General features: G+C 36.8%; 1 protein-coding gene across 19 annotated transcripts in view; it reads right to left on the bottom strand.

The window, feature by feature from the left end:
- The window catches only part of LOC108695247 (receptor-type tyrosine-protein phosphatase mu), a 474,538-nt gene that overhangs the window by 17,381 nt on the left and 435,191 nt on the right, over positions 1-21,966 (bottom strand). For 11 of the 19 annotated variants that reach the window (XM_041567789.1, XM_041567791.1, XM_041567794.1 and 8 more), the window contains 6 exons: positions 17,193-17,290; positions 10,480-10,596; positions 7,853-8,010; positions 5,409-5,544; positions 3,965-4,114; positions 2,369-2,542 (listed from right to left, as the gene is read on the bottom strand). In XM_041567789.1, coding sequence (XP_041423723.1) covers positions 2,369-2,542; positions 3,965-4,114; positions 5,409-5,544; positions 7,853-8,010; positions 10,480-10,596; positions 17,193-17,290 — 833 coding nt within the window. The remainder of the gene's footprint in view (positions 1-2,368; positions 2,543-3,964; positions 4,115-5,408; positions 5,545-7,852; positions 8,011-10,479; positions 10,597-17,192; positions 17,291-21,966) is intronic. The other 8 variants (XM_041567790.1, XM_041567800.1, XM_041567798.1 and 5 more) reach the window with 1 other exon arrangement.

The following is a 21,966-nucleotide window of genomic DNA, read 5'->3' as shown; positions in this document are numbered from 1 at the left end:
ACTCAAAAAACATGAAATTTGAAGGTTTTCACAAAAAATCGTGAAATTTGAAGGATTTCACTCAAAAATCATGAAATTTGAAGGATTTCACTCAAAAATCGTGAAATTTGAAGGTTTTCACAAAAAAATCTTGAAATTTGAAGGATTTCATTCAAAAATCATGAAATTTGAAGGATTTAACTCAAAAATCGTGAAATTTGAAGGTTTTCACGAAAAAATCGGATATTTTCACAAAAAAATTGATGCCGGCGAATTTTCACCTGCGAATTTTCGCGGGAGATTTGCGAATTTATTCGCTGGTGGCAAAACACAGGAATTCGCCATGAATTCGTGCCAGGCAAATTTATTCGCCCATCACTAGTGTTGTTCTTTTATTTGTTGTACACAATTCTAAGACATTCTGAATAAATGTAACCTATGAGCCTATCTATGGCATACGACTTCAGAGACAGAAATTCTACTCCACAGAAAATATATTTGTCACTTTGGAACATTTGATAAAAACTTCATATAAGTTATCTTTTATTTCTTGCTGGTGTCTGGAATTGTCTTTAGAATTGTCTTTATCACGTCATAAAATGGTTAATTGTTAGAATTTAAAAATGCAGCCTATTATCAGGCTCTCTACCTTAGTTCTTAAGCAAGTGACTAAACAAATGCATTTGTGTTAAGGGACATGGACCTTATTATACGGTTAGTATAGTCTGCTCTGTGCTGTAAAGTATAAGATAATTATTAAACTGTGGTGAATGTCATAACCACAATATCAGACAGAATTCCTTTCAGGCGAGGTTTTACAAGAGGCAGCACTTTTTAACTAATGAGGATTAATTTATTATATAGTAAAGTATAGGGAAAGAGATTATAGTTAATAGGGTCCTTTAGTGCTGCCTCTTCCCCTTACTACCAGTGCTTTGGGGTAAAATATGTTAAACCTCCTTAACAAACAGGTGTCCTTGCACGCCATTAATACTCATGGTGAGTAGGGGTTTCATGAGCACTTTCTCTATAATGAGTGTAGTAGAGGTATAAAGATACTCCTAGGGGCAACCCCCAAACACAATCTGGTTGTTGGCATGAAAACAATATGTGCAATACTGTATAAAAAATATAGATCTGGTTTTGTAGAAAGCATCCATTATAGAATAAAAAACTTGCATTAAAGGGGTTGTTCACCTTTGAAATAACTTTTAGTATGAGGAGTATGAGTAGAGACTAATATTCTGAGACAATTTGTAATTGGTTTTCATTTTTTATTATTTAAGATTTTTGAGTTATTTAGCTTTTTATTGAGCAGCTCTTTTGCATTTTAAGCATTCTGATAGCTAGGGACCAAATTACCCTAGCAACCATGAGCTGATGTGAATAAGACACTGGAATATGAATAGGAGAGGCCTGCATAGAAAGATGAGAAATAAAAAAGTAGCAATAACAATACATTTTTAGTCTTACAGAGCATTTGTTTTTTAGATGGGGTCAACGACACCCATTTGAAAGCTGCAAAAGTGAAAAGAAAAAGGCAAATAACTATAAAGCTATACAACTTAAAGGTGAACCATCCCTTTAAATGACTTTTTTCACAGTTTAGATAAGGATCAAGGACTTCAGCTAACTATACAGGACATGCCCAAAAGTTGAATAAAAAAACCTCTAACTTCCTCAACAGTTGCTGATTTGGTCACTTAATACTGGGTTGTAGGTTCCTTAGAGGGTTATTTACTAAACTTTGAATGCTAAAATCCTGAAAAACATCAGACTTTTCAAAAATCACGAATTTTTCGTAATTCATTAAACCCCGAGGATGAAAAAGTATGAATCAGAAAATCTGGCATCTCAGACCAGTTGAGGTTGCATATAAGTCAATGGGAGAAGTCCCAATGATTTTTTTATGTGTGCTGGGTTTCGTGCAATACCCCAAAGTTTTCGGACAAAAAGCATAAGAAATCGGAGTTTTCAGTTGAAAAATCCGAATAAAATCGTGAAAATCAGATTTTTTCCCGCAAAGCAAATTTTCAGGAAAATGGAATAATAAATAAGCGTAGTTTGTACCAGAAAATGTTGAGATAAAATCGGACTTTGATAAATAACCCCCTTATTGTATACCGCTCCCTCCCCCTTAAAATTTGCAAGCTGGGTTCCAGGTTAAGTGGACACATAGGTATCTTAAGATCCTCTAATTGTAGCACTAAGAGAGAGACCATAATGGTATTTCAGAATATGAAATACTTTGTCATGCGTTTTATTGATTACAGATTCACCCTGGTGACATTTTGTGCTGGAGGCTGTTTTATTAACAAGGTTTCTCATTTTGTTGAATTACACATTATTGTCTCATCATCATGAACCAGGAATGATAAAGCAATCTTACATCCATCAGTGCTGCATTGATGTAGTTACTGCTCTCTCCATCGATTGTAATAAGAAATGGGAGACATCTATCTGGCGGTAATACATCCATGCAACGGTTCTTCTCGTGATTTCTGGGTAAGAGGGCTATGCTGCAGTCTTCCACTCGCAAAGTTGGAGTCACCATATTTAATGTCTAAAAACAACAAGTTACAGTTATTAATAATGGTCAAACTTTAGCAGAGTTGCAAAAGCATATTTTTGAAGAACAGGGCCAGGTACATACAAAATCTTCTTCTTAATATTATTAAAGTAAAGAATGGCATTTTCTATGTGTAAGGGGTACGGTTTTGCCAACCTTAGAGGCAAAATCAGGGTAGTTGGTAGAGCAGTCAGAGGCTCCAACAAAGAGTCTAGTTAGGGGTTAGTACCCTGCTGTGTAAATGCCAATACAGGGACTCAAGTGGTTAGGCTCAGGGATAGATCCTTGGAGCATGGGACCACTGTGATCTTTGCCTAGCACTGGGGATTCATCAAGGCAGGCAATAATACCTCTGGATGTTGTGACCACTACATCTGTTATTGTGTGAGTAACAACTCATTGAGAAATTATTTTAACCTAATTTGAAGAATCTGTTTTATATTGAGATACAGTATGGTTAACCCTTCTTCCAGCAGTACAGCGAAGGCCCATCTAAGAAAGAAGAGTCCATGTAACACATGCTCTAATTGGAGTTGTTACTGTCCTAAAACCACCTTGGGTAAGATTTGCTACAGCATATTTATGTTCAGTTGTAGGCTGGCACAAACCGGACTTCACTCCAATATTTGATGCAGATAGAAAGTAGTTTTCAAAAAGTACAAAAAGCACCATCTCAAGGGATAGCCTTACACGTTTCATGCCTTGTGTCATAGGATATCCCTTGAGATGGTTCTTTTTGTTAAATAAAACTACTTTTTATCTGCATCAAATATTGGAGTGAAGTCCGGTTTGTGCCAGCCTACAACTGAACATAAATATGCTGTAGCAAATCTTACCCAACTGAACATAAATATGCACAACTGCCTCCCCAAGATGAAGGTCTGGGGCTTGAGCACCTGGACCCCGTTAGTATTGGTAAGTGAACTTTACTATCTACGAAAATCAATACTGGATATCCACTTTTCCTTTTCCTCCCCTCTTCATTATAACCAAGATTTGCTTCAGTACAGGTTACTAGGGTGCACCCTGTTTCCTAAAACCTGTTTAGTATGTATATCTGGCTTTTGAAAGGAAGGGCAATACAATGCAATACATAAACACAAACATATTATAACCTTTGCCTTAGGACTCCATGCAGCTCATGCACTTGCCAATACAAGAAATGGAGTTATGATATTCTGGGTCTATATAAAATCAGCTGAATATACTGTAGATTGTATAATATCTGTGCATTCTTTGTCAGTGTCTTTCATTCTGACAACATCTATTGCAACTAGAAGACTCTCTAAGACTCAGTATTTAAGACTCCATGGATTTGGCTACAGAATGCTGAATAATAACTAATATAACAGTGTTAATATTTCATTTTTGCATTGTAAATAGTGTTCACATAAGATGGATTGCTGTAGCACTTACCCTAAATTCTTCTTTGATCTGGCTAGAATTAGTCTGTGGGTCCAATTTGTTCATTTCATAGTAAACAGATCTGACCTGAGGTGCCGAGATTGCTGTATCTCCACAAAGACAAGCTTCCAAAATGGCATCATGAATGAACACATACTGCTCCTGCGGAATTAAAGAGATATTTCTCACGTCTGCCTCATTTAAGTACAGGGTAAAAAGGCACCTTTCCTCTTGTGTTGTTCTCTGAGGCACATAAAGAACTCATTCTGAATGCAGTACTGTGGGAGTAGGTGGCAGTACATGGGAGTCCTTTAGAACATTAGATAGGGAATGCTTTGTGACATTATGTGGGTTTGCTGTATTTCAAACATGCCTATGGCAGCTCCCTTTGGATAGAGAGCCGTATAATGCAGGCAGTGCTCTATCCAATGGGCAAGATGCTGGTCTCTGTGCTCCAAAAAAAGTAGAACAGAGAGCTCCAGAAATACAGGCTATGGGATCCATTTAACTGGAACATCCAGAAAGCTTCCATTTTAAAGGGGAACTATCTCGAAAATGAAAATGTAATATAAACTTCAGCATACCAAAATAAGAAGTTTTCTAAATATAATCAATTAAAAATTCTGTACTGTTTCTAAAATAATCAAGCTTATCTTCACTATTCCTCTCTCAACATCTGTTTCTCTTCATTCTCTCCATGCAGGAGTTGAGTGTCAGATATTCATTGACAGTTAGATCCAATATATCTTATAGGGGGGCTTCTTTTGCCTAGAATATGTATTACAACTCATTCTATTAAAATCACCAGACATCATGTCACTCTACATGCAGGATTTATGCAAAAGGCAGTTATTTTGTTAGATTTAATTTATACTGGAATCAGTTATTGAGCTCGAATACATCTGCTAGGAAAGGAAGCCCCCCCCCCCATAAGATATATATTGAATCATTCATCTGACCCCCAACTGCTGCATGAAGTCAGAATGGAGAGAAACCAATTTTTTGCCAGACATGGATTTACAGCGAAATTCTGCCATCTGCAAATTTCGTGAAACTGCAACAAAAATCTGCCACAGATTTACTCATCACTAAACATATTTCATTTTTGTCTGTAGTAAGAAAGTCTTCTTGTTACTAAGATATACTGTAATTAATGATTATCAGTGGCAAAAGATAACACATATGGATAACAGATCTCATACTTGTACAGAGAATGTTGGGCACAGTATGAAAAGTGCAAAAAAAGGGAGTCTTTCTAATATTAAATTATTCCATTTTTGTAATTCTGAGCTTTCTGAATAATGAATTTTGCAGATTAGAGATCCCATACATGTAATAGCCTTGAATTAAATAGCGGAGACCAATTAAGTAATGAGATCTCTAAACTCCAATATATGCATTGTGACAGCTTTTCAGTTATTTAGTTATTTTTATTGAGTTGAACTCACAACAGTACCTCAGTCTGTACCATATTAACTCTACGGGAACGCAGTTCCGTCACGCAGTTGTAGATATCTACCACTCCTTCTCTTTCTGCCATATCCAGCATGATGTCAATGACAATAAAGCAGCCAGTCCTTCCTGCCCCTGCACTGGAATCAAAGAAAACTGTTATTACAGAGGGGAGGGGGGATATTTTGTAGAGGAGCCAGAGACATTTTAGCCTCTGTGAGCCAATTAGAAACATACGCTTGGTTTCAGTAGTTTTTCCTTAGGACCCAGCACAAGGCTTGGATTTCATGCTATTATCACAAAAAGTTTTCAGTGCTCAGAAGAAATATGAATTGTTTTCATTACTTTCAACTTTCTGTCAACTTTGCCTCCAGCATCATGGCTAGGACTACAGATAAAGGGGAAAAAATATCAATACAGAGAAAAAGGAGCTATAAGAATTTCATCTCTTCAGCAGACTTCAAAGTTTTCCAGACTCTGTAGGATTCTTCCCTACCCAAATAATCATATCCAAATGTTGCTGTATACTGTCGATACTGTAATTTTATATTTCATTCAAGTAAATGTTGCAGTATATGTATCCATGTATTTGAGTGAAATTTTGACTCTATAGGTTGACTCTATGGGGCAGGTGAATTTTCTAATGAAAAAAATGAAAATCTCCAGCTATTGTTTGTGTTATTTGACTAGGAAATAGTCCAAATTCGATTCGAATTTGAAAAAAAATTAGAATATCGAAATTTATCATGTATTGTCTCTTTAAAAATTCGGCTGTGACCATTCACCATCTAAAACCTGCCAAATTGCTGTTTCAGCCTATTGGGGACCTCCTAGAACCTATTTGGAGTCAATTGGTGGACTGTGAAAAATGTAAAAACTTTGAATTGAATTTGATCGAATGCGCTATTGCGTCGATTCGTATTCTACCGAATACTGACCTATTCGATCGAAAACAGACCTATTCAAGAAAGAAAAACTTCATTTCGGTTGGTCTTTTTGAATTCGTATTTCAACGTTTTTTCAATTCAAAATTCGACCCTTGATAAATATGTCCCTATACAGTTCCCCTAATCCAGTTCTGCATGAGTGTCCTCTATAGTCTGCTTCTTGTCCCATACTCCTTTGAGGATCCCATTGTTGTAAATACATATACATTGAAACTTGGAGGTAGCACGGTTATAAAAACAATGCAGGAGAGTCTATACAAAAAAACGACAGTGTTGAAACAAGGCAATAAGGTTACTGGCGTTTCATTTCCACTTGAAAAATGCAAAGCAATAAAAATATGCAATGTTAAAGACTTTGCCCTGAACCACTGATACTTCAGTTTACAAAGCAGGGGCATTCCTTCCTACGTTGTCATCTGAGGCATCAGACCTAAGGCCTTCCCACTAAATCTCCGAGAGGGGTCAGGAGGACTGCTATTATTGACCCTTGATAAACCTGCCCCTTAACATGCAGATTTTATGGTGGAAAAAAATCACTCTATAATAGGGGCCGATTCACTAAGGGTCGAATTTCGAAGTTAAAAATACTTCGAAATTCGACCCTCGGATTGAAATCCTTCGACTTCGAATATCGAAGTCGAAGGATTTAGCGCTAATCCTTCGATCGATCGATCGAAGGATTTTTCGTTCGATCGAACGATTAAATCCTTCGAATCGAACGATTCGAAGGATTTGAATCCAACGATCGAACGAAAATCCTTCGATCAAAAAAAGGTTAGCAAGCCTATGGGGACCTTCCCCATAGGCTAACATTGACTTCGGTAGGTTTTACCTGCCGAAGTAGGGGGTCGAAGTTTTTTTTAAAGGGCAAGTACTTCGACTATCGAATGGTCGAATAGTCGAACGATTTTTCGTTCGATTCGTTCGATTTCGTTCGAATTCGAACGAATTTAACCAATTCGATGGTCGAAGTACCAAAAAAATACTTCGAAATTCGAAGTATTTTTCATTCGAATCCTTCACTCGAGCTTAGTGAATCTGCCCCTTAAAGTTAACAGGAGGCAGCTTTTGCCAACAACACACCTGTAATGCAATGATGCCATTTTCTTTCTTTTGTATATGTACATAACTATAATCAGAATGGAGATTTTATTTAGTATGTAGAGACCCCTGTGAATTAATGCATCTAATAAGAAAGATATGTTTTAATATGTGATTAGAAGGAAAAAGAGTAACTACAGAGGAGACAGATCTTGTGGCTGCAGGGGGGCCCAAGAGATATAGGGGCCCATAAAGACCCATTTATAATGCAGGTTAACTCCATCTAAAATGTTTGCATAAATAATTCTTTCAATAATGGACTCAATTAGAAATTACTCTCAGCAGGCGATACCTCCAGGTACAGTATTATGTACATTTCATGCACCAGCGGGCTCCTTAACTAGTAGCAACATTTGTGTTTCTAAGTATTTGGAGTTCTGAGAAAGACTAATGCAATTACCTGCAGTGCACAACCAATGGACCTGAATTGGGTGGATTCTTTGATTTAACTTGTCGTACAAATCCCAGAAGCCCTGTTGCATGATATGGTACTCCATGGTCTGGCCAGCCTGTGAAGTGGAACTGTCGAATTTCACGGATTTCATGGATACCTCTCTGCTTAGGAAACATATATAATAATAATAATAATAATAATCCAAGTAAAAAATGTATATTGTTATTGGTAAGAAAGGCTAAAAACTTTCTTTTTGCTGCCTAGAATGTTTGAACTTAAATAATACAGTATATAGTTAGTTCTGGTATATGTTAGTTCTGGTATATACAAGCAAAAGTCATAAAAAGCTTATGGTTATGCAGAAATTGCGCCATATTGGTAATAACAACCAATCAGGAATGACATATCCATAATAAAGGATGATATTTGATTTATGTAGGTTCCTGCATTTAGACTGATAGCACAATATTACTACATAGCTATATTCATTTTTAGATCTTACCGAGGGTCACTTTTCAGAGAAATGAGTAAATAAGTGTTGATTTGTATAATTTATAGAAATGTTTGCATAAATTATGGATAATTGCACAGCCATTTGAACTTATATGTGAGCAACATGTGTGGCCTGGACCACTGGCCTTTTGCATTTTTTTAAAACAGCAATAAGTTACGTATTTTTTTCATTTATTCATAGTGAGTTGTCACAGAGAACCTACTGGAAATAAAATCCACAAAATAAAGCTTAAATTCTGTTGAAATAAAGCTTGTTCCAGCCAAAAAGGAAACATATTAATATCAACGAGAATTTTACTGTCTCTGGCAATATCTTACTCTCTGCCAAAGATACAATATTCCAGGAAGCCATCATAAATCTCAGTAAATAAGACATCTTAATATATTACTTTCATATCTAATCGGATTGGATGGAGCTCCATCTGTTCAACAGATGAACTAAAACTAGGCAGCATTTAATAAGCAACATCTCCAACTGGAATCCTTCACACGTCTCTAATCAATACAAACATATGCTACTCAAGGCAATTTGCAAACTTGAGAAGGTTGTACTTTCTGCTAAAGTTTATTTTTAAGTTGGAATAGTCAGTTAGGTGTTTGATGAATGTCAAGATAAAACCTCAAGTCACTTGAAATACTGTCAGTTACTCAAATACTGGAGACTAACCAACCTGTTTCAGAGGTGCAAGAAAAGGGGAACATGGCCTTAGCAAGGGCTAACTGTCCTTATTTACTAGTATGTTTCATTTTTGAAATGTATTTTATGGGGGCTATTTATTAAAGTCTGAACGCCAAAAACTCGAGTTTTTTTAACTATAAAATCCAAATTTTTCGTGAAAAAAAAATCCTTGAATTTTTTCGTGATTTTTTATACCAGGAGAATGGAAAAAGTCAGAATCTGAATATTCGGCATTTCAGACCTGCATAGGTTGTATAAATGTCAATGGGAGAAGTCCTGGTGGTATCCTCATCTGTGCTAGGTTTTGCCAAAGAAAATGATGATTTTGTGGTTTTTGGGCAAAAATCTAAGTTTTTGGAAAATCTGAAAAATTCTTTTCATATGAGTGTTTCCCACATTGGAATAGCTAATCTTGGTACAATTAACAGAAAAGAGTGCATTTCAGTTCAGTGAGTGTTCTGTAATTGTGAATGGGACAACCAACCACCAGAAGCATGAGCACCATGAGCAACAGTCGGTCTTGATGTTAAAACACAGTCTTGCTGAGGTCTTGATGCATAATATTTTAATTCTAGGAGCACTTAGCTTTACCACTATGATTAGCTGACGACAGTGAGATCTACACCTATAATTCACAAGAGCTCCAGGTTTGCAAGCAAATTTCTGTCCCTGAGAGACCCCAATTCCAATACTACAGTCCTTTTAGTTTAGAAACACTCATACTAGACCATGTTGTCACATTATCACATTTCTGTATATATTATGGTTTCCGAGTCTTTTTCACAAACGTTCACAAAAGTTCTTTTGACAGAGAAGCTATAAATAGTATATTGTGGTTACTATGCCAGGAAACGTTCCTATTCCTTATTTATACTGGCTTTAGGTTTAGCAGCTTCTAATCTGCTTCTGCTTTGAATAAACCAAGGTTCTCCTATATCCTGCTTGTGTCCATCTTAAAAAGGACTGATATAGAATAACATTGCCTGCAAAGCTAATTCTTAATCTGTGCCAAGCAAAATTCATACTTTGAAGGCAGGATGTAAGGCTCTAACCCTTCTGCAGACAAGGATCTACTGTACATATACCCAGTCAGTTCCACTTGCTAATAGACATGAGATGAGTGACTCCAAAGCCCAGACTGATAACTTCAACAGGTTTTCCAGCATTAACACCATAGAACTTTTGTTGTTCTACCTACCTACCTATGAAACCATCTGCTGCTCAAGTGAAACCAGGCCAGTAATAATACCAACATGCCTTATTTAGACACGCAATATGATGAAAATTAGATTTGATGGCATTCAAACGAGATCAAGCGTAGTTTATGTTTAAATGGGTATTATGGAAATTGCTATAGCAATAAAAGTAGAGTTCTCAATTATCTTTAACATCAGACAGAGTTGGAGAAAACAACTGAAATAGCAGACATTTGATGACATACCTTTTCCACAGCGAATGTTCTTATTACATATTCTGCAAGCAGTTCTGTTTCAATAAGAGTCACTTTAATGTCTTTATAGATTTCGGTATCATCTGGCCAATATTTACAGCACTTGACCTGTTTCAGGAAACACAAGGCAGCAAATAAAAAATTGTGCGAAACTTCCCATAAAACCGATCACTTACAAAAGCCAAATTGCATCTGGGAGCCATGGGGTTAACAGCAGAGTTAATACAATATATTGTTTTCCCTGCCAGGAAATTCAGTATTAGGGGTCAAAGTAAGAGTCATTTTTAGAATGAGCTATGTAAGCTGGAATGCCAAAAAAAACAGAGTACACACTGGAAATACCTGGGCGTTTGCCCGTATCATTTACATCACCCCGATCCTACATCACAAAATTTGGATGTAACAGTTTTTTGGAAGCTATACAGATTTCATTTAAAGGAGAAGGAAAGCTACAGAAGCATTTTATTGCCAATAGATTAGCTACAACAGTGCACGCTAGAATGCTATATTTATTCTGTAGAATGTTTTGCCATACCTGAGTAAATAGCTCTAGAAACTCTCTGTTTGTTTAGGATAGGAGCTGCAGTATTAACATGGTGTGACATCACTTCCTGCCTGAGTCTCTCCCTGCTCTGGGCTCAGATTACAGTAGAGAAGGGAGGGGGGCGGGGAAAGAGGAGCAAACTGAGCATGCTCTTGCCCAGGGCAATGAGGTTTAAGCTGAAGGCAGGAAGTCTGATTCAGAAGCCCATGTGTACACAATAGAAGGAAAGAAATGCAGTGTTTCTTTTGACAGGGGACTCAGAGCAGCACTACTTTTGGGGTTTACTGGTATATTTAGATGGACCTTTCTGATAAGGCTTACTTAGTTTTAACCTTTCCTTCTCCTTTAAAAAGAAAATAAAGGGGGAGTAATTATAACCTTAGCACTTTTGTAATTTACATTTATTCTGTTATTTCTAGTTTTCAAGATGTTAATTTTTACACTGCTAATAAATAATACAATTAAAACAACAGGGCCATCTGAGGGTCAGTTCTGCTGACTGGCCTGACAGTTGACAGAAAATGTAGAAAAAGAAAAGGAAACCCTTGAGATGTTGCTCTGGTTAGAAAAAGAGTCATGAATATACAGTATGTAGATTCTATTCTTATAATACACAAAAGCCATGAATATCTTGTGAATTATATCCTTATAAACGGTGAGTTCTGATGTCATCAGTTATAAACGGTGAGTTCTGATGTCATTTCTGTCACATGACTCACTGAAACTTGTGTATTATAATAAATAAAGTACCCCCAGTTGCAAAATATGAGGATATTAGAAGTTACCTCGGAGTTCCATGACCTGTATAAAAACACTCGGACTTATATTTTACAAGAGGGGGTACTTTATTCACTATATAATCTACAGTCTGGTCATTTCTCTATGGGACCAGACTGTAAATTATATCCTTATAAATGGTGCGTTCTGGCGTCACAACGTGCCGTTTATAACACAGGTCCCCGGCCGCCGAATTTGACGCTGCCGCGTTCCAATTGAACGCCGGCACGCCCGAATTGGATGCCGGCGCACCCGATTTGGACACCGGCGACCAGAATTGGATGCCGACCCCCCTCCCAACATTTCACACAAAATGTAGATTATAATGCATAATGTACCCCCTACTGAAATTTATAAAGATATTAGAAGTCACCTCGGAGTTATGTGACCTGTATAAAAGCACTCGGCCTTCGGCCTCGTGCTTTTATATGGTCACATAACTCCTCGGTGATATAATATCTTTATAAATTACAGTAGGGGGTACATTATCCACTATATATCCAGTGCTTAGTGATGTCATTTCTGTCACATGACTCACTGAAACTTGTGTATTATAAAAAATAATGCAACCCCTGTTGAAAAATATGAGGATATAAGTCACAGAGGAAATCCATGACTTGTTTAAAAATACTTGCCCTCCTGCCGTCTGATTTTAAATGGTCATCAAACTATTCAGTGACTTATAATATTTTACATACTGACTTGTTATATTTTACAACGGAGGGTGGTGGTACATGATTGACTATATAATCAGGCCATCTCCTCTATAAAGGTAATGGACCTCAAAGGTGATTTCTAGTATCCTCATATTTTACCACAGGGGGTACATTATTTATTATAATACACAAGTATTAGTAAGTCATCTAACAGAAAGTACATCATTAAGCACTGACTATAACTGATGACATCACTCTGGTAACAGGTAAATTGATTTGAGTGTTTAAAGAATGGTCTCTCTCTCTCTTGTTTGGGCACAAGTCCCACTGTATTTGAATGACGCAGAGGAACCACTTGTTCCTTTGTGGTGATTTTCTACAAGCTTTTTGATTCCAAAATAGGCTATATTTTGTAAAAGAATATACTAACACATAGGGGGTTATTTAACAAAGTCCTATATTTCGTACCTTTAAAGGGGAATTTGTTTCCCCGAGATTTATTAAACCCCGATGGTGTTAAAAGTCAGAATAAAAAAGTACTCCAACTCAGACCTACCTCATGTATAAGTCAATGGCAGATGTCCTGTTGACATTTTAATGATACAAGTATGGGACCTGTTATCCAGAATGCTCAGAACCTGGGGTTTTCCAGATAACGGATCTTAACGTAATTTGGATCCTCATACCTGAAGTCTACTAGAAAATCATTTAAACACGAAATATACCAATAGGCTGGTTTTGCCTCTAATAAGGATTAATTATATCTTAGTTTGGATCAAGTATAAAGGTACTGTTTTATTATTACGGGGTAAAAATAAATCATTTTTAAAAATCAGGATTATTTGGATAAAATTGAGTCTATGGGAGATGGCCTTTCCTTAATTCGGAGATTTCTGGATTACGGGTTTCTTGTTTCCCATACTTTTATCCTGATCTGCGCTGGGTTTAGTACAATAATCCGAAGATTTCGTGGTTTTGAGGTGTCAAATCTGAAAAAGCCGCAGGTTTTGGATCTTTTCACTATTTTATCGAGTCTTTTCCCACGCAAGATATTTTCGGGAAAATTTATTGATAAATAGGCGGTTTTGGTCGGAGTGGTTTTCAGAAAATCGTGACAAAGTTTCAGATTTTGATAAATAATCTCTATAATGTGGGCAAAACATTGCAAGCAGCACTTAAGGTCATTTTTTGGTGCCTGTTGTAATCTATTTCATGCATCTATAGGTGCACTTAGACCAGTTATGCACACGTCAGTAGCACAACTGCAGTCATCATGGTTATTAGATATCCAAAGCCCCATTGCAATTCCCAAAAATGAATGCTCCTGAAAGCAGCTTCTCTGTAAAATGGTTCAGCAACACGCTGATCACCCCAGCAACACGCTGATACTGTATCTTCTCTCAAAATGATTTATTCAGCTGTTGCTTTACTGAGCATACATTCTTGTTTAATTAAAACACAGGGCGGTAATTCCCATCGCAGTCTAATGAGAAGACCCGCGAGTTTAACTTGTCACTGTGTGAATATAATCTACGTGTCTGCCGTTCATGTACGAGCACAGCCTAGTTTCTATGAGCTTGTGTTGTTGGGCTCGGCTATTAGCGCTATCAAATCAAATCTGTTTGGAGAATGTAACAAGGAACAGCTGCACAAGAGCAAGGGACAACTTGGACCAACAACAAAGCTGTCTGGGAAGATCTCTCTCCAAGTGGGGACTTTTAAGCGTTGGCACCATAAAATATGGCTGTACTAGCTGTACATATTATCCTCATTTCTTTTTGGACTAACGTATAGCAATGATTACAGTTTTGCATTATGGAACCATACGGTGCTATATGGTATTGACAAATCGTGCCAGAAAATATACATGCAATACACAAATTCATTTTTAAAAGGGATATAATTATCACAAAAAGTAACCCTATGATGTTTCAGCAGTATCCAGAACACGAACGTGGACATGAACCTGCAGATAATTTCCAGATGAGAGGTAGCTGGTTTAATTGTATTCACATTGCATCTACAGGCTATTATAATTAATCTATTTCTAACAACTTTACGCTCTACATAGGGGGGCCTATTTACTAATTATTGAGGTTCATGCAGCAACCACACAACTTTTCCAGCTGCACGATTATGTGGAAATACAACAAAAAGCATACAACATAATTCATGAAGACTAACTGGAATATTTGATAGAATATGTCCATCTACAGCATACCAGATAAATTCTACTCCCTACAATACAAAACGCATTTATCATGAAGAGGCAGCATCCAGCATGCTACAGATGGCATCGGCAATGTATTTTATGTAACCCCTATAAGGACAATAATTGTACACCTTACTAAAATCTTATTAGATCTGGTGCACTGAAATCAGCCAATATTGGGTAAGCTGTAGGCTTCCTTTAGATATACATGTGTATCTGTGTATCTGTGTATCTGTAGTCTAGAGGACATATAGAAAATCAGAAGTCAGGGCTCATAAGGACACTAGAAATGAAGTGGCAGATTTATCAAGGGTCGAATTTCAAGTTTATGGGAGTTTCCAAAAACTCCCATGAACTCGAAATTCGGAAAAAAACGATCAATTTGATTTTTTTTAAAATTCGGGTGAATAGGAACGGCCTGCAAACTTTAATCGGACTTTTCAAAAGTCCACCAAACAACTCCAAATTGATTGTAGGCTAAAACACCAATTCAGCACGTTTTAGATGGCGAATAGTCGAATTTGAATTCTTAAAGGTAAGGTACATGATAAAAAAACTTTTTTAAAACTCAAAACGAATTTCGACTATTCCCTAGTCAAATTACACTAAAATAAACTCGAAAATTCTAATTTTCAATTCAACCCTTGATAAATCTCCCCGAAATGTGCGCGGTCTTTTTGACTTTGGAATTCAGTTGTAGCGGTACAGGAGCAAGAATAAATTGATTTTACCAACCATCATGAATGCTATGCAGGGGCAAGGCGAGTGTGTGCTGTGCTAATGCTGGAAATGCTTCATTAAAGTTGTTAATAAACAGTCACAGCCTAATGAGGTCTTTTCAAAACTGACACAACATGTTTAGGAATCATTAGCTGAAATTACGAGTGCAGAGGCTCCTCTGAGAGTCACGTAGATTACATTGCATGGTTTGTGACAGATGGGTTAGAAGAACATTACAAAAGGCATTAATATGGCCTAAATATGAAGGGAAAGTAATGAAACAAATGTTAAACTACTGGATATAAGACAGGTACGCAAGTTTGGACATTTACACGGCAGATTGTAAAGAAAAATATATTAAAAGTGAAATTGTCCCTGTAGATTCCAGCAGACTGACAGGGGTCCCTTGTTGCAACATACAGGGGCAGTCAGGTTTGCATGACTTGTCATTGTCACAATTGCTTCAGACAGTGACATGTAGTGGCAGTTGTACTTTGCCGCAGGAAAAGTCAAAGGCACCTGGAACCTGCGATTGTCTGTTTACGGGGAGTCTGTAACCTAAACCCTTTAATTAGCAAATCTGTAGCCTTCCTCTGTTTCTGAACTACAGTTCCCAGCATCCTTCTTAAGACAAACAATGAAGAAAATTATTATACTAAAGGGAAACAGCATTAGTTTATGCTCTTTAAAGTGATACTGGTATTTGGAAACCTGGTATGCAGAATGCTCCAAATTACTGGAAGGCCATCTCTCACAGAGTTCATTTTAAGTAAATAATTTAATTTCTTAAGAATTATATCCTTTATCGCTATAATAATAAAACAGTACCTTGTACTTTATCATAACAAGTTAAGTACATGAATCCATATTGGTGGCAAAATCCTATTGAGTTTATTTTAATTTTTTTCAGACTTAAGGTATTGAGATCCAAATTACAGAAAGATCCCTAATCCAGAAAACCCCAGATCCTTTACCTCTACTGATAGTTTTACAATTAATTAGGATAACTTCCCGAAATTTTTTTTCAACATTCCCTAATTTAAGAGCAATGTCATCCACCTCTTCCGTGGGGAGTGTGCAGTCTGTTGTCATGACCTGGGGTTTACTGGGTAATGGGTTTTTTCCATAATTTGGATCACCATACCTACTAAAAATAATTCAAACATTAAAGAAACCCAATAAGATTGTTTTGCCAGCAATATGATCCATACAGATTGGAGAAACTCTTCTTCACACCATAACAAATTATCACAGACCGGAAAAAAGTTTCATTTTTATTAATATATATATTTTTACTTAGTGGTAATCATTATTCCTAAGCCTGTGTGTGTATCACTATACTTTTTCATATTAAACTGCATGTCTCGGTCCAATACAATAAGGGGCCCATTTACTAATGGTCGAAGTGAATTTTTGAATAAAAAAACGTTGAATTTCGAAGTAATTTTTGGGTACTTTGACCATCGAATAGGCCAAATTCGACTTTGATTCGAATTGAAAATACTTCGACCATTTGAAAATCTAAGTACTGTCTCTTTAAAAAACTTCGATACTTCGCCACCTTAAACCTGCCGAATTGCTATGTTAGCCTATGGGGACCTCCTAGTTTTGAGAAGTCAAAGGATTTTTTTGTTAAATCGTATGATTCGAAGTACGATCTTTCGATCTTAAAAATCCTTCAACTTCGAATGTCGGACTACCCTATTCAATGGTCGAATTTCGAAGTTTTTTTCACTTCGAAATTCGACCCTTGATAAATCTGCCCCTAAATGTAAAAATGAAAAATATTGCTTACCCTGCCCACTTCAACCAGGTTGGTCACCATGACTATACTGGCTGTGTTTTCATGCCATAACATCCTCCAGAAGTCATATACTGTTTCTTGCATTGGGCCTGCAAATGAATAAAAAATGTCATTATTCCATTAATCTAGAAAAACATACATTGAAATAATGGATTTCTGTAGTTTACTGTGCTTTATATTCCTCTTAGAGCAAGCAATTCTTCATTAGAAAGCAGAGCAAGGTAAAACCAAATACAGATTAAATGTAAAAAAATGCATCCTGCCTGTTTCATTACAGACATTAGTACTAATTAGTTTCCATTTAAGTGTACACTTTTTTTATATATAGATTCATGGCAGTTGGATACAGGAAAGCCTAAAAGTTGCATTGAAATTACTTTGCAGCTCTCTGTGAAACAGACCATGATAGGCTTTATACAATTGACTCATTCCCCCTTGCCCGAAATGCATAAGACCCCAGCCTTATTTGCCCTTTTTATGCAGGGCCAATAATGGCTGTTTTTAATTGGAGTTCAGTGCTGCTGTCCTTTCTTCTTTGTGATATAGCATTTGGAGCGATAAGTAATCGTGCAGCCTTCTCCAATCAGATACTAGGCGGTGAGCTGAGTGTGGCTCATGTATATATAATCTATCAATTCACTTTATGTGCCTACTACCAAATGGTCTATATTTTTGTAAACGTATGTACAAAATGAGCTTTAGGAAAAATTTTTACAACTTCTTTAGAGTCAAATTGAAAAATTCCTTCTAATTTAGTATCCAGAATAAATAAATACATAAATAAATGGAACCCCAAAATGTGTATGAATTCCCTTTTCCATGTAGAAATTAATTTACACCCTTATTAGACCTTGAGTGCAATTGTACCTGGTCACTAGAAGACACATAGGTCCCAATAGGCCCTGCTGTTGTGTAACTATGTCATATTCCTGGTTTATGAACAGTGATGGAGCAAATGGCTCACTCTTTCTGGTCTCTAACTAGGATACAGGGGGTGGACTGACCAAAAACCAAGTCAGGAAGCTGTGGATGAGTTAAAGGTAAATATAGGCAGCTTTTGCCATAGAACCTTCTTTTGCCATATGTCCATCTCACATCTCTCATAGGAGCTATAAGATGGACAGAGTAGCTTAGTAAGAGCAGTAAGTAGCATGGAGTTAGTATTCACCTGGTGGAACATCTGGAAAAGGACTTTATCCCTGAGAGGCTTCCATTGGCAGGGATCCATGTTACTGATGTGTTCTCAGTACCTCACTTTAATTAATGCTGCTCATTAAGTTATATCTATGGTTTAGAACTACTGATGCCTAAGCTTGCCAAAGCTTTGACCAACACATTTGCCATGGTCCAGTTGAGAAAGAGTGTTGCAATGTAATGATGCTTTAATATCCAGCAGGTAAGGGACCACTTGCCTATATCATTATGGTGCCAGTCAAATAATCCATTTCATTATCTTATCAAGCTCCATCTATTCTCTACTGCGTGCACAAAGACCTCATGTTCTAGAATTAAAATCTCTTATCACAAATTTTAGAACTTGAACTATGGTCACTTTGCAAAGTTACAAATCTTATGGGAGCCTACTGATGTCATCAGCTCCACTGTTTCTAGGATCTTTTTTTTAGAGCATATCTGTGCCCTATACAGACACAAATGAGTAAATCACTTTTGTGCAGCTATGTGCTACGTACCGTTTAACAAACACAGACAAATTTGCAGTCACTTTTATACAGTACTCCAGCAACTTCAACAGACATTGATAAGGCACCTACAGCCACCATGGAAACTACAGTAACACCAATTTCACAAATGTTATTGACTTTTTATGATTACATTTCAAGACAAGCTAATGTACATTTCCATCAAACTCTAGTTTGACTGCAGTTCCCTTCACTCTAGAATTGGTCTTTGTAAGAGAACTAAATTTAAACTGAATGGCTGTCAAGGCTAATCAATGAGACTGGAGGGAGAAGTGTAATAGACACAATGCATCATGTTATGAATCATGTATTTTGAAATGGGTCGTCGGGCCAAAACTGTTTTTGACAAATGTTAAAACTTTAAGAAATGGTGTTTTAAAGGATATATGTATTTTTAGCAGTATCAAATAAAGGATTATCTATGCCTATGTCATTCTCTTATTAGTTAAATTACATTTTGATCAATTCATTTCAATTGGAGGACAGAAGATAAAAGGCAGTTATAAGCAATGTACATCTAATGTAAAGTTTTGAAGGAGAATATTCTAAAGGTTGATTAAAAAAATGTTGACATACAGATACAAAACAAGGTGATCCTTTCAAAAGTGAATTTAACCCACGGCGGAGGCAGAGGTCTGACCTAAGTCAGAGATTTAAATTAATTCTATAAGCAAAAGAAAAAAAGAACCCCAATTGCCTCCCACTCGTACCGCAGTTCCTCAGATATTACACTACTTATAAAGTATTTTGTGATTGCGTGAGGGCAATCACTGAACGTTAAAAAAATATACTAATGTGCTTGGTTTGCACAAATTACAATTATATTAAAGTGCCAGTGCTATAAGAATTAATTCAGTTAAATGTACTTAGACTTAAAGGTTGATAGATACTCAATACAATTAATGCTTTACACAAATAAATAATTAACCTTTTACGCCAGTGTATTATCCAATACCTTATATTATCACCCACAATTAATCCAACCAGGAATTAATGAGAATAAAAAAACTAAAGTGCTTTAAGTGCTAAAAGGTTTATTGTAAGGTCGCAATTACTAAAATTTCATAATTGCTTACAATTAATTAGTTGTAAAGTGCTAAAAAGTGCCAAGTAATTAATGATCAATAATAAATAGTGTAGTTGATATAAAGAGGACCGCAGTTAATGGGATAAATAATTTAAAAACACAAATTGCTCAGGTTAAAAAGGTTTCAAGTAGGAAATAGAAAATTGGAGAGGGTGGAGCTGTCCCAAAAGCTGCTACCTAAATTGTTTTCTATCCCTGGGACACCACAAAGATAAGGAGGCAGAATACCCGGGACTTGTGGTCTTGAGTTATTAACTAAATCCTGTTCTGTAAGAGAGCTAAATAAGCCTAAAAAAAACACGAATCCACGGGCTCTTGTGAGCTTTAGCAACAGAGAAAGGAGATACCCGAGCACTAATTAGAAATAGATTTCTTTTCCCACCCCTTCTATTCCGTTTCCCAAAGACTGAGAATATTCTAAAAGTTATAAGTTAAAGATTCTCATTAATTCCTGGTTGGATTAATTGTGGGTGATAATATAAGGTATTGGATAATACACTGGCGTAAAAGGTTAATTATTTATTTGTGTAAAGCATTAATTGTATTGAGTATCTATCAACCTTTAAGTCTAAGTACATTTAACTGAATTAATTCTTATAGCACTGGCACTTTAATATAATTGTAATTTGTGCAAACCAAGCACATTAGTATATTTTTTTAACGTTCAGTGATTGCCCTCACGCAATCACAAAATACTTTATAAGTAGTGTAATATCTGAGGAACTGCGGTACGAGTGGGAGGCAATTGGGGTTCTTTTTTTCTTTTGCTTATAAAAATGTTGACATGTCATCCCTGGACTCTATATGTTTAGGAAAGGTGTTGTCAAATCTTTTTATTTCAAGCTCCACTTAAAAGTCTCACCTTTGGACAGGACTCCCCTTAGCTGATTAAATGGGTACAGGTATAGAAAGATATAGGTATATCTGTCATTCAGCCAATTGCATCCATTACAGCAAATACATTTTCACCACAAACCTCACCCTAACTAATCTGCAAGATGGGCTTTCAGGTGTATCTAGGAGAGCAAATGGCCATTCTCCCTAATTCTCACCCTAACTGGCCTTCAAGCTGAGCCCCCTATCATGGATAGGCCACAATAGTCCAAGCCCAGGGCCGCAGAATTTCAGGGGAGCATGCCATCAAGTCACATCTGAATGGGTTCTGAGCACTGGAGATATAGTAACATAAGAAGTTAGGTTGAAAAAAGACACACGTTCATCAAGATTAACCGTTTAACTCTATTTTAACCTGCCCAACTGCTAGTTATTCCAGAGGAAGGCAAAAAAAACCAATTTGAAGCCTCTCCATTTTGCCTCAGAGGGGAAAAATTCCTTCCTGACTCCAGAATGGCAATTGGACGAGTCCCTGGAGATTTGCTAGATCTTTAAATCCCCTGTGCACCAGTTCCTCTGGGACAAGAGAAAGGACTTGCACATGTGTGTGTGCACATACAGCAAGGGGAAGGGGAGCAATGAGAGGTGAATCTGGGCCTGCCCCGTGCCAACGTGTCAAGGCCCACCTTAGGCCACCCTTCAACTTCAGCTTTAGGATGACATTTTTATTTCCAAACACCCTTTTTAGTGGGATAGCCCACAACCACCTTAGATAGTGTGCAGCATCCCACCATACTAAAGTTCATCTTAGCAAGAGAGGCTGCCACCTTCTAGAAAGAAACGCTGCCCTTTCAATATGTCAACCTTTTGCCTATTACTAACATTGCTATCAACGCAGACAGTGCAATACATTACACACAGCTGTTTGAACAAGAGTCACAATCAGTTAAAAGGTTTTCAGTCAAATGGTTATTAAATCTCAGCAATAATGTGCTGCCTACATGTTAAACATGTTCATATAAGCAATATGTCATTGTGAAAGGCTTAAAATTGAGCAGTAAAATAGTATGAATATCCTGTAGGAGCACATTTGAACACACTGGATTCAGCCTAAAGGCACAAGTGTGGCAACAGAGCAGATCAG

This window comes from Xenopus laevis, chromosome 6S, assembly GCF_017654675.1.
Source record: "Xenopus laevis strain J_2021 chromosome 6S, Xenopus_laevis_v10.1, whole genome shotgun sequence".
In the NCBI taxonomy this organism is placed as follows: Eukaryota; Metazoa; Chordata; class Amphibia; order Anura; family Pipidae; genus Xenopus; species Xenopus laevis.
Note: the sequence above shows the minus strand (reverse complement) of the source record. Positions and strands in the feature narration are given on the sequence as shown.